At 48.4% G+C, this 14991-nt stretch overlaps 6 protein-coding genes across 6 annotated transcripts; 2 read left to right on the forward strand and 4 right to left on the reverse strand.

The window, feature by feature from the left end:
• Positions 1-8: 8 nt before the first annotated feature.
• Positions 9-1926, forward strand: N7509_000345 (fungal specific transcription factor domain-containing protein; the record flags this gene model as incomplete). Its single annotated transcript, XM_056624992.1, has 2 exons — positions 9-902; positions 958-1926. The coding sequence occupies 2 exons, from the start codon at positions 9-11 to the stop codon at positions 1924-1926; spliced, it is 1863 nt and encodes a 620-aa protein (XP_056493574.1).
• Positions 1927-2586: 660 nt separating this feature from the next.
• On the reverse strand, positions 2587-3483 carry N7509_000346 (uncharacterized protein; the record flags this gene model as incomplete). Its single annotated transcript, XM_056624993.1, has 1 exon — positions 2587-3483. One exon carries the CDS (start codon positions 3481-3483, stop codon positions 2587-2589), a length of 897 nt encoding a protein of 298 aa, XP_056493575.1.
• Positions 3484-6252: 2769 nt separating this feature from the next.
• Positions 6253-6941, forward strand: N7509_000347 (uncharacterized protein; the record flags this gene model as incomplete). Its single annotated transcript, XM_056624994.1, has 2 exons — positions 6253-6274; positions 6409-6941. The coding sequence occupies 2 exons, from the start codon at positions 6253-6255 to the stop codon at positions 6939-6941; spliced, it is 555 nt and encodes a 184-aa protein (XP_056493576.1).
• Positions 6942-8625: 1684 nt separating this feature from the next.
• Positions 8626-10839, reverse strand: N7509_000348 (uncharacterized protein; the record flags this gene model as incomplete). Its single annotated transcript, XM_056624995.1, has 3 exons — positions 8626-8705; positions 8726-9652; positions 9810-10839. 3 exons carry the CDS (start codon positions 10837-10839, stop codon positions 8626-8628), a joined length of 2037 nt encoding a protein of 678 aa, XP_056493577.1.
• A 617-nt stretch (positions 10840-11456) lies between these two features.
• Positions 11457-11864, reverse strand: N7509_000349 (uncharacterized protein; the record flags this gene model as incomplete). The annotated part of the gene is made up of 1 exon (XM_056624996.1): positions 11457-11864. The coding sequence occupies one exon, from the start codon at positions 11862-11864 to the stop codon at positions 11457-11459; it is 408 nt and encodes a 135-aa protein (XP_056493578.1).
• A 737-nt stretch (positions 11865-12601) lies between these two features.
• Positions 12602-13683, reverse strand: N7509_000350 (carbon-nitrogen hydrolase family protein; the record flags this gene model as incomplete). Its single annotated transcript, XM_056624997.1, has 4 exons — positions 12602-12981; positions 13038-13441; positions 13493-13581; positions 13639-13683. The coding sequence occupies 4 exons, from the start codon at positions 13681-13683 to the stop codon at positions 12602-12604; spliced, it is 918 nt and encodes a 305-aa protein (XP_056493579.1).
• Positions 13684-14991: the final 1308 nt, after the last annotated feature.

Raw genomic sequence — 14991 nt, forward strand, 5'->3', positions numbered from 1 at the left:
ACCATCTAATGATCCCGGCAGAAGCGGAGCGAGCGGCCATGTCCAGGGAGATACTCCACCAAATCGACGATGACGAAATTGACAAAGTCCTGAGTGAGCTTGACTCGGAGACGCATGAATTCCAAGCGAATGGCCTCCTTGTGATGGGCCCTTTTGCACTGTTCTGGGCGAACACGGCTTTACCTGAGGCTTCTGTCAACCATGAGCTCCCATCCGAGCCATCAGCAAGCATGGATTTCCTATATGTCGCGGGTGATCATGATGATATCAGTTTGACCCCGACTGTAGATATGGATTGTACTTCGTCCTTTGGCCAAATTCCAGGCCCTTTCAGCCTATTCGCCCCCTGCTGGTCAACATACCCCGATATCCACATTGATGCGGATCCTAATTATAACATTTCTGAGCGTTTGGTGGCTGTCAACTTGCCGCCAATGAACAATTCTCAAATTGCCCTACCATCTCCTCTTAGCTTCCATGTCAGTCTTAATATTGAGAATGATTTGGAAGCACCAGTATCTCCAACCACGCATTTTCTTCTAAGGCACTATCGGGCTCAGGCAGGGAAGTTATTCTCGCCTCGCCGCGTGCACAAATCACCATGGGATATCATGCACCTCCCGCGTGTGCTTTCTATATTCTCAGAATTGAGTGTATTCAATAAGTCGACCCATGCTGAAACTGCCCTTTTTTATGGCACACTGGCTGTAAGCGCCTTTAATTTTGATAGGCTTGGTTTGGAACAGGACGGCAGTTCAGATTATTGGTGGGTTTTTGGTGAGCGCCTGAGACACAAAGCAAAGGTGGAGCTTGGACGAAGCTTCGATACGGAAATATCTGGTGGTGGAAAATCAAAATATAAGGATATTTTGATGGCCATATTGACAATGGTTACCATTTCCGTGAGTCTTTGGTGTCACGTTGGAATCGCGTCACTAACTTGAACTGTCTGCGGAGGTTGTGAATGGTCAACAGGCCGAGGCACGTTCATTCTTACTGAACGCGGATATGTTCATTTGTCTTAGAGGAATTCCCAAAGTGAACAAGTCTCGCAAGGTAAAGCTGCTTCATCAAATATACCTCTTCCTGCGAATTATTGAAGAGAGCACATACGTTTTCCCACAAGAGACACAACAACGCTTGAGTTTCTCACTTCCTCACAACAAGATGAAGTTCCCTTCTCTAAGGACACACAGTCTTCATGTTGGCAGAGATCTCGATGAACACTGCGGCGGGGATTTGGAACTTGGGCTATTTGGTGCGCCTGGAGATGAGGATTGTCAGCAGAATTCTACACTATTCGGACAAATTTATGGAATTCCCGAAACGCTACTTTCCTTTATCTCGCGCATTTCATCTCTTGCTGATGAAATTGGGAACTTAAATAATCAGAGTAAAGGGCTTACGATGACTGATGAGCTTGAGAGGCGTTGTCGAAATCTCGAAAATGAAATCTGCTCTTGGAGCAGCGACAGAGACAGCGTTGGTGACAATATCGATGACCCTATCTCGATGTCTGCAAACCGTGCTTTTATACCGCACCTGGTTGTAGCTCTTCACAGCGCCGTTATAATATTTTTCTACCGGCGAGTGCGAAAGCTTAACTCCTTTCTGCTTCAATCGTACGCCGAGAAGGCCATTGTCGCCATTGAACGCGCTGAAAAGGTGAAGCTTGGCTTCTCTGTTGTCAACACCGGCATTGTGTGGCCGGTTTTCATCGCTGCTGCCGAAACAATGAATCCAGACCTACAATTGCGCTCTTCTAAACTATTACGGGATTGTGCCAAAACGAGCGGCTTGCGGAATTTTGATGTTGCGGAAGGCCTTTTGCAGGATCTCTGGAAACGTCGGAGGGGGGATGGGAACGCGGAAATTAGTTGGGTAGATTTGGTTATCGAACGGAAGTTGACGTTGGTTTTGACCTGACGTGAGATTGAATTTGGAAGATTCGGGTTTCATCAAGTCTATGACCAGGAAACTATTTTTTATACGCCGGGTCCGCGCTTCTAGTCACTCGCCAGTTCGATTCAAAGTCACAAAATGCTACTACCATGTCATATCAGATGCGATCAAGTGTTTAGAAAGTTTACATAAAGCGAACCTATAGCATATGCTAGGATATCTTCTGGATCCTAGTATCCTTTTAAGGGCCTTTGGGCCCGTGGGCTGGCCGAGGTGGTGGATGCTAACCCCCTTGTGCCGCTATTTAGACAGTAGTCTGGAGATTTGAGGTTTGAAAGTTGCTCAAGAAAAGCTCTTTGCACGGGCCAGCGAATACTATTACATTGAAAAGAGAAAATAGCTGCCAACACAGGCATTGGCGGGTCAAAGCAAGTATGTGCTTGGATTCTTATAGTTATCGTACAACTACGTTATTGTTGCAGACATGTAACTAGTTAGAGCGACTGGAATTCGCCAATAAACTGACCATTTCTACAGCGCTCTCGGTACAATGATAGTAAGGGGAAATTTTCAAGGTGCGCGATAGATTCATTAAGAGACTAAACTTCATGTGTCAAATATACTTTGCCAACTACCTAGGTAGTAGAGATATATCGAATTTCAACCCGATTGCTTCCTAATCGTTCAATTGCGGAAATCGCCATTGCACAATACGTCCTCTGCCTCTAGGTCCGGCTGGAACTCGCAGTACAAAGACTCCGGGTCTGAAGTCATTTTGAAAGTGTACGCAGCCTCAGCCTCACCTACATACTGCTTAGGAATTCCGTTCGCAGCTGCCGCCTCTACCAGAAGCTGCACTTGACAGCTCCGCTCCATCAAGGTGAAAAGGTAAGCAGCCTCATCGACGGTCTGCCCTACAGTCAAAAGGCCGTGGTTTCTCAACACCATCCCCTTCCCCTCTTTCCCTAGAGAATCCGCCAACCTCCGCCCCTCGGCTTCGTCAAAGACCACGCCACCAAATTCTTCATAAACGCTCTGGGCCTGCCCATAAAACACGCAGGCATCCTGATTGATCATCTCCAATTGCCGTGCAAACGCCGACCAAGCCTTTCCGTACGGCGAGTGCGTATGGCAAGCAGCATTGACATTTGGCCGGGCCTTGTGTAGGGCGCTGTGAATAAGAAACCCAGCAGCATTTACAGGACGACTCATATTACCCCCTACCATCTTTCCGTCGTAATTGACGAGGACCATATCAGAAGCGCGCATCAAGCCAAACGGCCGGCCGAGCGGATTGGTCCAAAAGGTATGAGGGTTTTCAGGGTCACGCACAGAGATATGACCAGCCAAACCTTCGGTGTAGCCCTTGCGGGCAAACACTCGGAATGCACCAGCCATGTGCTCTAGAAGGTGGCGGCGCTGCTTCTCGTAGGTTGGCAATATAGGGATTCCGGGAAGGATTGGGCCTCGTGAGAGGGCTTGGAGTGCAGTCATCTCGCCCGTAGGTGATGTCTCAGTCTTGTCAACGGGGGATTGACTGATGGCGGACGAGGAAGTGATAACGGTAGATTGCGACGCCATTCTTGATGTGACGGTCTTTTCTTGCAATCAAATCCGTTCAGGTCGTCGTTAACGACACTAGCGTCTCGTGTGAAGCGACAAAAAGACGGTCGGATAACTTGGTTCAACCTGTTGCTGTAATATATATTCCGACAAATTGAGGAAACCTCGAATTAAACTTATAGCCATACATCTGGGGGCGGTGACACTAGGCATTTTGAGGACGGTTTTCCCGTGGAAAGTCTCCCCGACCATAGTAATTGTAGATCCCGACCTCGGGACGAGCAGCAGATTTCGCCAAAGCTTTCCTTTCTTACCTAGATAGGCAGCAACTTGCCATCCCGCCGGTCTCCAAGTTTACAATACACATATCCGGGCAATATTAGAGGACAATATAGTCGTCCCGACTGTATTATTTTGATAATACTATATTATGCCAGGCCAAATGTATTTCATCTCCAGGGCTGTATTTGCTGCTGTGAACTCCCGCTGCTGCCTGCCTGGTAGTACTAGTATGCTCTTACCTTCGAAATATATCTTTCTTCTATAGTACGTGTTAACCCCTGATTGACCTGATCTTTACAAATATCATCTTCAAGTTTTTACTTACTAACTTCAAAGATCTCTAGGTTTTGCTAATCTTTTAGATTTTACCCTGACTCGGATACGCGTTGTTTTGGTGATATGTCTGGGCGCGTTCTGAATAGTAGTAGTAGATGGTGCCTTGGATGTCAATCAACCTTACTCCTTTTATTCCGAACTTTGGCGTCTTAGTGCCAAGCGCACCCGCCGCTCTTTCGCGGTGCGCCACACCGAAATCACAAAATTGATAATTTTCTCAACTGTATAGCGGATTTGGTATAGCATTTACAATAAAAACTTCCTCACCCGATCCTGCAGCCCATTCTGCGTAATTTAAACTCTCATTCTCTTATGTAACCTCCGGTAGTGGCTGTTTACCGTATAATTTTTCAGGCTGTTTATCAAGCTTCTTCTTCCTCTGAATAGCCACTTTTTCCTTTCTGGTTGCAATTGAACGGTTGGCATCGCGTACGATTAGCACACCAGAGTGGCCTAATGTTTTAACATGCCTACAGGTGTATTTCCGCCGTAGTGGTGTTTTTGCTGCTGTCATTCGGCTAATAATATCGTTGGAGAGCGCTAGAGGTTCCGCAGCGAATCTATCACAGCGGCGATGTGGCCTTTGTATGTTGGGAGTGGGGCGTTGAATTTTTCGAAGTCAATATGTTGGGCCCGAGCTCTGTTTGGTGCTTCAGTTGGAGGGAATAATCACGAATTTGAGGTGGCTTGGCTGGGGGCATGCTTGTTCCGGTGCTTGTTTGGTTGCTTGTCTGTTATTTTATTTGTGATAAGTGTGGATGCGGGGTAGAGGGTAGTTACGACTTAAGTAAGAGCCTCAGCTTTGGCCTGAATTCCAGGCCTGGGGGACCAGGCCAATTGCGACTGAGAGCTCAGGCTCAAGTATGTCAAACAGCATAAACATTAACTTGACCTACGAGATAATGTCTTATACTTAAATATCCAGTATCTCTATGAGCTATTTCTGTAGTTTCTCAGAGTTAAGTTCGAATTCTAGGTGTTTATTCACACCTACGGCCTGAACCACGATTACGAAAGGGTGGCTTCGATAATATTTATTGCTGAATCTGGACAGTATATTGAGTACGATGTGACATACGCCCCGCTAGGTCATCCATGGTCAGGAAGCAGTCAAATGTATCAAAAAGGGTTCGGTGATTGTGATTCATCAAGTGTCTCGCTAGCAAAAGCCCGCATTCGAATCAAACGTCCTGGTTGTTGAGGGCACAGAGCGCCTTTTCCTGTCGTCCTCGAAATCCAATCTCACCTTTTCAGCAAGATCATCACTCTGCAGGACGCTCACACCCGCGATAGCCATTCCCTTTGCTGCATGAAGGCAGAGATCATGAGAATCCTTGGTTCCTGCTACTGCAGTAAATCCAGAAGTGTGATTATTCGCCCCGGACGCGGCATGGACGCCAACATAGGCTTGAATTCCAGGGCACTCGTAGGTTACATTTCCTGCGAAGATGGTGAATTAGCCAGGAACAGCATCTTGTGATACAACCCAGAACTAAACTTGGCCCAGTCCTTTAACTACCAGCTAACTTAGTATATGGCTAGCATATCTTTTATACTTTAGCCAACCTTAGGCTTTTTAGCCAGGCCTAAAGGCTCACTTTAGCCATGAAGGCCACCCTGATGCCTATTACTTTTACTCTGGCAGCTACCGCGGCCTAGGAGAATATATTTCAGGAGAAAGATTAGGCTTGGTCTTGTTCACAAGGCTGCCTTTCTTCCTGTTTTAGCCGAAGCCACTGCTGTCGCTTTGAGCCTCTGACATGATGCCTATACCTATGGCCACCCAGCAGCTTTATTTATCAGTGACCTAGGAGACCATCTTTCAGCCGAAAGATTAGGTCCGGCCTTGTTTACAGGGCCGCCATCTTTCCCGTTCTGGGTTGTACCTTCCTCAGCTACGAACGTCTCTATCAGACGTGCCTTCCTCATGTCAAAACTGCCTCTTTCGGACACTCTAAACTGGCCAATCAAAAGCAAGCATAGGATATAAGCTATTCTTTCGGCTGTTTCAAACTTAACTGCTTCAAACTTCTTCCTTTTTTTGTATTTTTTGACCTCTGCTTCCTTTCAACCTGTCTCTTTCAGCCTACCCCTTTCAACTCAGACCTCGCCCCCCCTCTCTCTGAGGAGAGCTTTCTGTTCCTCTGGTTTTTCAAAATGACGGACACTATGGAGGTCGATACTCCTCCATGTCTATCTGAGGCCATCCCCAAAACGACCTCCCTGCCAAAGCTGATTCTCCTGCCGAAACTGATACTCTTGGTAACATCTCTATACTACAACAAATATCTTCATCTGCTAACAATATCATAGCGTATAACACAGTTTCCCAGTCTCTGAACAACAACTCTGTCTCTGCCCCTAGCTCTCCTTCCTCAACTGCCCTGATTGCAGATCTCTCCGAGAGCCATGGTACCATCACCATCGACAACCATGTGTTCCACGATACTGCAGCCCTGTTTGAGTATCTGGAGATGCTGCCAAAGCCTGACGCCTACCAGATTGTCAATTCCTCACAAGATATCGCCCTCGAACAGCTTGCTACTATTGAGCGGGTGCTCTGTGCGATTCATGACTGGGCCCAGGGCCACAAGGTGTACAAAGGCACCGATAACAAGACAGAGTTTGAGGAGTGCTGGGCAAGGATGTCTGAGATCACTACAAAGAGAGCAAAGGACAAAAAGTACATGGATGGTATTGTGGCAAAGGCAGTTCAGCACTGGGGCGGCCTGGCCACCAAAGCATTCCTTATCCATGCAAAGACTGCAACTATGCACCAAAATATCAGCAAGATGCTGATGCAGAAGCTTCCTTGGAAGCATTTGCTCAATGCTGTCAACAACTCCATTATTGATTGACTCAGCAGAGACCCATGAGATGAAGAAGATAAGGATGATGACAACAATGATGGCAGCAATAATCTTAACCCTCCCAGTTGCATCAGCACTATTTCACCAACACCTGAAGCCACCAACACCAGCATCTCCCAGCCTAAGCATGTTGAAATGGTGAATGTCCCTGGACCTGACCAGCCAGAGGATATCTCCCTGGCAGTTATTGTTCCTGTCTCTAAAGCTTATCTCCCAAGCTCCTGAATATGTAATTGTCAAATATAGTAGTTTGAATTGCTGTATTCAGGCTGCTATCAAAGCTGGTGATCTTTAGAGCAAACTTATTATACTTTGGAAGATTGGTAAATCCATTTGCCTGAACTACAGTTTCAGCAAGCAAATCCTCTGTCATGAGCATGCAGCCAAGCTTCTTGAGGTTCTTGAGATGAATGCTATATCTAAGAGCCATCACCAGCTTGTGACATGGATTGCATATATCTACCACCATCTTGACTAATTTGACACTCTTGTCAACATGAAGCCCTGGTTTCAGTGGAAGCCTGAGGTCACTGCTGATAGACAGCAAGCATTCTATTGGTTTCTATATGTGACTCTCCTGCCAAGGATTGCAGACTTTGGTATTTGCCTGTGGCTCACAACACCTGAGCTTCTATGTCACATCTGGCCCCCTCTCTCAGCAAAGTTGAAATTAGCAGTGACTCTGGATGCTGAGCTTGAAAAAGAAATGGCTCAATTGTCATCTCTGGCCTTTTTGTGTTTCTCTCCACCAACTACAATGGTGGCCATCCACAGGGGACTTTACCTTTGCTGCATCGGCAGATTGATATATACAAATATCACTTTTGACACCAAGAGCATCAGCCAGAGCTTGACTGGAATGGGATTATGTGGTACTTCCTGGGTCAACAGTGTCACAGGATATCAATTTACATCCGGACAAGGCCCGATTCTTCCCCGATCCCATCCAGAAGGGATGACAGTTCCCTATCAACTTCCTAACCTGGTTCATGTTCTCAGAATGATTCTACTGGGATCAACTTCCGTTTCCCCAGGGATTGACTTCCGGGAAACGGAACCAGATGGAGGTAGAAGAATTCATACAGAACTGTATCCAGTTCAATGAAGATACTCTCACCGGACGGAACCAGATGGAACAAGGGAATATCGGTAGGGGATCGAGTGGAAATCATATCTGATTCTCCCCCCGAGATGAAGACCTCAGTAATTATATAAAGCGGGCGATAGGCTCTCGATTCGTGAGGGGATCCTCAAGAATCAGTTTCTGTTTAACAATCAAAACCTGGTTTTCTTTCTTTCTTATCTAGCCAATCAGTACTAGCTAATACCTTAGTCCCGTCACAGTTTACTTCCACTCAATATTGCTAGAAAGGTATAAAGGCAAAGACAACAAAACAATTTTGGTCAAGTTGGAGATGATTGCTGACAGGTTATCTGCTCAACATCCAACAAAGATAAAATAATTTATATAGTTTATCCAGTTTTATTGGTGACCTCACGCAGTCAAGAGGAGCAAGAAGAGTGTAGTTTGGCCATAACGGGTCACCTGTTGCTGCGGTCGTAGACCGTAGCGTCAGATAGGGCCCAAATGACCCGGGCCAAGGATGGTGGAGGGGACGGTGGTGGAATCAGCAGAGACAGCGGGGCCGGCGATCCTATCTGGAACTGGTGATTAAGCTTGTACAGGACAGAGGCGTTCGTCGTAAAATACACCCTGAACGCCTCCGAAGTCCATCTCCCTAGCATCTGGATCTGGTCATCGAGTATCCCACTATCGTGTGCATGCTGAGCCGCACCCTTCCGAAAGCTGTGACCCGAGTAGCCGTCTGTCCGTATCCCCAGCGATCTTAGCTTAGCATACAAGGTCGAGAGGAAGTTGTTGCGACTGAATGGTCTTCTGTGGAAGGAGAACAATGGGGCGTCGGGCCCTCTGGGGTCGAGAAGTAGCAGCTTCTGAAGCGCTTCAACTGGGCATGCGCCGTCTCCCGTCCTTGCAAGGATAATCTGTACTCCTTCGTGGCGGCGGTCCGTCTTACTGCGCTTGAGTGTGAGTTGTGCGTGGTCTAACGAGGACGAAAATCTGACGTCGGAGCGCGTTAACTTTGTGGATGAGAAGATAGAACATGTGTGGAGGTCTTCAGTCTTGTAGGTAAATTCCCCAAGGCGGAGGAACCCCGCAAATGCTACCCGGCACGCGGTTGCGAAGTTCAGGTCATCTAGAGCCTTTGCAGATATCTCCAAGGGCCGTAACGGGAGTGTGGCGAGGCCCGCGGATAGTTTCGTAATAGTGTCACGCGAAATCGGTTTTCTGACCCGTACTTTGGTGATAGGGTTGAGTCTTCTCGCGCCGTCTATAAGACGTCGAAAATGCTTGTTATCGAAGAGTTTATCGTCAAGGAAGTTATCGATATGATAGGCTCGGAGAGCGGCTAGGTCGGCGAGTGCGGTGTCAGGCTTGACGGCCTTTTGGCTAGCGTTACCAAGGAGTCGTGTGCTTAACCATGAGGTCAAAGAATGTTTTGAAACTGGCCATGCGGGTATACTTTGTAGCGCGCAGTGCTTTTCGTAATTGCGGTGAACGGAGAGGTAAACGGAACGTGTATTGGCGCTGAGTCCGTTCCAGAGCAGTTTCAGGTGGCCTGTATTGAGCTGAGGAGCTCGTGAAGAGAACCACGCGGGTGGTTCAATACCGAGAGGTCCTGCCAATGGGGACAAATGTTAGCAATGCCTTCAAGATTATTACGAGAGAGCGGATCTGCTAATTTATTTTTCCCGGAAGGGAGCCAGTGGGGCACAATGTGGATGTCTCTCGCCGCCGCTAGGATAAGTAGGCTCTTCAGAGGTGCGTTAGCGGACCATGAAGGAAGCCTTTCTTTAGTCCCGTGTGCGCTGTGGAGCTATCCGTGTGGATAACGAGAGTGTGATGGAGCCAATGGTGGCTGAAGAGTAGGAAGCCTTGAAGAATAGCGTCTACTTCATTGGTATTGATGTGCACATGTGCGTCTTGAGCAAGGGCCAATGTGGCAGCATTGCTTGGATGAAGCTGGTGACAATGGGCCAGCCAGCAGTCTAATGTAGACTTAGATGAAAAGAAGAAGAGCCCCTGGCCTGTACTGGAGGCATCTGTGTAGAGATGCGTGATAGTGCGGCGACAGGGGTCAATTAGAAGTACGCCGTTGAAGAGAGACAAGGGGTCCCTCCACCATTCCAAATCGTCACGAACCTCATAAGGGATACGGCGGCGCGCGCTACTCCCATGTGGGAAAGCGGCTTGGAAGGTGTATAGGGACTGTAGCCTTGTTCTTCCTAGCCGAACAACTCTTGAACAGAAGGCTAGTAAGCCTGTGAGGCGCTCTGTTTGCTTGAGGGAGAGACTCGCCGCGTTTAGGGCAGCTGCGGCGTCCAATGTGGCGCGGCACAACTTTTCTGGTGGCAGACGAGCTTCCATTGCGAGAGTATCTATCTGGATACCTAAGACTGTAACACAGGTCCCTTGCTGGTCCTTCTTAGTATTGCGAGGGATACGTAGGTAGTCGGTGACCCTGTTGTAAACCTTATCGAAGGCACTCATAGGGTCGAACACCGAGGGAGACCGAGCAATTGCGATGAAGTCGTCTAGGTAATGATTGATGTAGAATGCAGGAAGGAGGCATTGGAGTATCCAATGGAGTGCCTCAGCGAAGAGGTTAAAGAGATATGGGGCCGTTGCCAGGCCAAAGGGGAGACAGCACTCAACGTAGGTGGAATCGTTCCACTGGAAGGCAAGGAGATGCTGGTTGTCCTCGGCAACAGGGACTATTCGGAAGGCGTCTTTGATATCCCTCTTGATAATTACGCAGCCTAGGCCAGCTTGTATGACTTGCTCATAGATATTATCGATTGTCATGTATTCAATAGCTGACCAGGAGTCCGGTATGCCCTGGTTAAGGCCTTGTCCAGGGGGCCAAGAGAGATCATGGATGCGGCGCCAACCCCCATCGTGCTTAGGGACTAACCCAAGCGGCGAAACGAAGGAAGGCCCAGAGGCTAGTCTGAACACGACCGAGGTTGAGGTCGTCTGCTAGTTTAGCCGTGATCATGCCAGGTTCGTGTATATGATGGTTAGAACAGCGAAACTGCTTCTTGCCCCTATAGCCAACCTGGACACCGTAGGTCAGGATGCCAGTGATAGTGGGCCCGAGACCGCCTGGATAGTAGCGTAGAAGATTGCTCCAGGCTTTCGCATATAGTGGTGATGGAGAGGACTGTAACCTTGGCAGCTCCGGGTTGAAAACGGGGTATTGAACAGCAGTATTTGGTCTAGATGGTTGCCCCTGCGGTACGAAGCTTAAGGATAAGGGATTAAGAACGACGCCATTGTTCTTAAGGGCTGTCACTTGCTACTTCTTCTTGCGGCAGGAGGAGGCGCCATGCTCGCTTAGGCCACATGCCGTACACTCATGACGTCTCTTGCAGCCTTCCCAGGAGCACCCTGTCGTATTGAACTTATCGCAAACCTCTGACTCATTGTTCGAAGATCTGGTATTCCTGGCTTGACGAGGCCGTGTTGGGGGGGTTTGTTGGTGACTTCGCAGGTAGGGTGAGATTGTGGCGGAGATATTTCTCGCGGAATGGGCCTGTGACTAGGTAGTTTTCCGTCGATAGTTCTCCTTTATCCAGTATATATTGGTGGAAATTAAGGGCAAGGGGGAGTACTGCTTCCGACCACTGATAAGTCTGGGCGAAGTCCAGGATCTGTCTCATAAACATGAGTAGGTTGGGAACTGCCTTAGGATGTTTCTCGCCGAAGAGATATCCTACAACGGCCAGATATGCAAGAAAGCAGGTCGTCCATATTTGAGGGTTAGGGCCCCAATCCTTAAGCGACGCTGCCGCCTTTTTGAAGCCCACTGTGCCTCCCGACTCAGTCATGTTAAAGACTCTGTCCTCCTGATCTAGCTCGGTGACTGACTTCTCTTTGAAGCGTATAAGTTCAGCAAAGAGAAGCGTATAAGTTCAGTCGCCTTGAGTTTCCTCTCGAAGACGCGAGTAAGAAGGGCGGCGGAGACACCCGGAAATATGTCGATGAGTGGTTTGACGTTAGGGGGTGGCTCACGGTTTTCCTCGAGATTATCATCATCTTGCAGGTCCAATCGAGGCCTTCTGCGGCGGAGATCGGTCTCCGCTACATCCAATTCAAGGCGTCTAGCCCTGTCTCTCTGTATTTGCCCTAACCAACTGGCACGGTCTACCGCACCCATGGATTCCCAAATGTGGGCCGGCGGCCAAGCGGAGTCGAGCGGGGCAGGAGTGACACTGCTGGACTGGCTGAAGGTCATGGTAGAGAGCGATATAGTCAAGGCTTATCGGTGCTATTGTCGAAGGGAAGGACGTGAAACAAAATCAAGACTTGACTGCGTGAGAGATGACGAGCTGCCCGCAGAGGCAAACATCTGAGTCTCGTGAAGCAGTTGTGGGAAGAGGCCCTCAGTAATGTCGGTGTGGATATCACGTGAGGCTACAGGCATTGTGAGGCAACCCCAATAAAACCACTCCCTTTAAACTTTGTCTGGGATCTCTTCCAAATCCTTCCTGACACCTTTTAAGGCCTCGCTTTCTAGGACTTGTTTTTATGAAGTATGAGAAACTGAAATTTCTTTTCGGATGTCTTATGCGGAAGAAGATTCTAGATCGACATTCAAATCTATGATTCTGGACCCTCTACGAGACGAATGCCGGTAACCATAATGCCAATCTTCCTTTCCAATGTCCTGCCGAACCTTATATGTCTTCTCCGCAATATCCAGAAGTTCCACATCCATATCCACAACCCGAACGCCCTCTTCTGTTCCCATCTTCACCACCGGCCCGATCATCGGGAGCGCAACCTGAGACATACCCAGGAAGTTCTCCTTCGGACCTGTTGCGTTAACAAAGATGATGCCGCAGGTATTCTCGAAGCAGCGGGATGTGATAGTGGATTCTAGGAAGAGGGCCTCCGAGGCTGGGATGTGGCGAAGGGTCTCTGGAGAAGCATCGTGTGGTGTCCCTGAAAGAGTAAGTCACTGATATTTCAGATCCGAGAAAAGGAGTGAGGTGGCTTACAAAAAGTAGGGACAATGACTATGTCAGCGCCGTCGGCGATCAACTCGCGGAATGCCTCTGGGAACGCCAGATCCCAGCAGATTAGCATGCCGATGCGGCCGATCGGCGTGTTGATTGCCTCGTGGCGCTCCAGAGCGGATGAGGTCAGATACGGACGCTCCGGGTGCCAGATATTCTTCTTGCGGTAGCAGCCGAGGATAGCGCCGTCGTTCGAGATGAAGTACGCGGTGTTGTAGAAGACCGCCGTGCCATTGGGCACCGCATGTTTCTCAATGATAGTGCCAGGGACAAGGCAGATCTTGAGCTCCTTCGCAAGAGCCTGATAGTTGACGAGGTATTTGGCTGACTCGCCGGCTTGGACAGCCCAGCAAGGGTCGTTTGGGCTCCAGCCGGTTAGATGGTATCTGGGCGGAGTGAGCAGCGGCTTCTGGGACAGAATAAACAGATACACCTACTCAGGGAGAACAGCTAGTTCTGCACCGTCAGCCGCTGCTTGGCGGATATAGTTGCATGCTCTGGCATGGTTGTCTTCAGTTGCCAGCTCCTGCACGTCTCCAAATTAGTTATCTGCGTCATTGATTTACGGACTTGGCGGAGACACCTTGATGTACCACTGGATAATCGCAACGCGGCGAGTAGGCGCCATTCTTGGATCAAGTCAGCTGAAATCGGTATGTATATAAGTTAAGATAGTAATTGTCCAGCAGATAATTTCTAAATTCATGCCGAGGGTTTTATAATACTCCAGCGACACCAATTACTCCGAGTTGGAGATGGTGGGCCGCGGACTCATGCGCGAATCAGCGTGCCGCAAAAGAAATAACCCTCGCCAAACCTCTATTCTCGATGAACATGCCATGCCATTCGCCCCATCATTACGTCACTCACGGAATTACAAGCGGACTTTTGACCGCCGACAGCGGAAACCATAGTGCAAACTTTTGAAAGAATTTAGTGTGTTGGATTGAATTCAAAAGACTGCTTTAGCCGCTTCCGCTTCATACAGCGTTCCAGAGGAGGAAAGGTCCTGCTGATAGACCCAGATCAGATTAGGGCAGGCTATCTGACACCAGATCGTAGGAGAATCATTCATCGGTAAGATGCTTTTTAACAGGTTGCATTGCGGCTGCGTAGTAACTAGTAGTAAGACTATTACAGATCACAATATCAATGAGCGCTAGACTGAGATTCATAAGGGCTCTCTTTTTTAGCAAGGTTGACTCACTAAATTATAGAGACCTATCATCGTTGGTAGCGATGGCGACGGTGACACTGATAGCGACGACCTTACGATATCAGATCCCCCCCCCTGCTGGCGTTGTGTTCCGAGACCCTAGTCGCGCCAGTCGGGATGAGTCGGTGCGTTCTAATCGTCCTACGATTAAGGCTAAGGCCTCCATCATGCCTATTACGACCAATATTCCTCACGATCTTGTTTTGTCGGGCTTTTAGCGGACCGTGGAGCTCCCGCGAGCCTCGCGTTGAAATCTCAGATGCGTCACAATTTGAATAAGTTCACTAGATGCGATGAAGTTACAGAATACCTACGTCTCGACTTCTGAAAGCCTACAATCTATGTCTGTTGCGCCAAAAATATCACCCGGTTTAGTACGTATCTAAATCTGTGCGACTTTCGTGACGGTAGTAGTAAGTGCGATAACTGCGTTGCCGCTAGACGAACATACTTTAAATTTCTAGAGCATGAGGTAGCAGTTCTATGCTGATGAACACTATAGGAACCTTTCAGTAGGACCTTCTAGTTTAGTACTATATTATCTCCCGTTCGTATTGATATTTGGATACTTCTGTGATACTTTCCTAGGCTTCTGGAATTCTTTAATCTATACGTGGTGTATGAAGGGGTAGGACTCTCTTAACCAAATCGAAATTAAGAAGAGACCTAAGGGCCAGGTAGAGGGAAATGACCACATAGTCATGACTATAGAGAAGTGGT

The sequence above is a fragment of the Penicillium cosmopolitanum genome (genome assembly GCF_028827165.1).
Source record: "Penicillium cosmopolitanum strain IBT 29677 chromosome Unknown utg000003l:1.0-3747932.0:1.0-3751027.0, whole genome shotgun sequence".
Taxonomy (NCBI): domain Eukaryota; kingdom Fungi; phylum Ascomycota; class Eurotiomycetes; order Eurotiales; family Aspergillaceae; genus Penicillium; species Penicillium cosmopolitanum.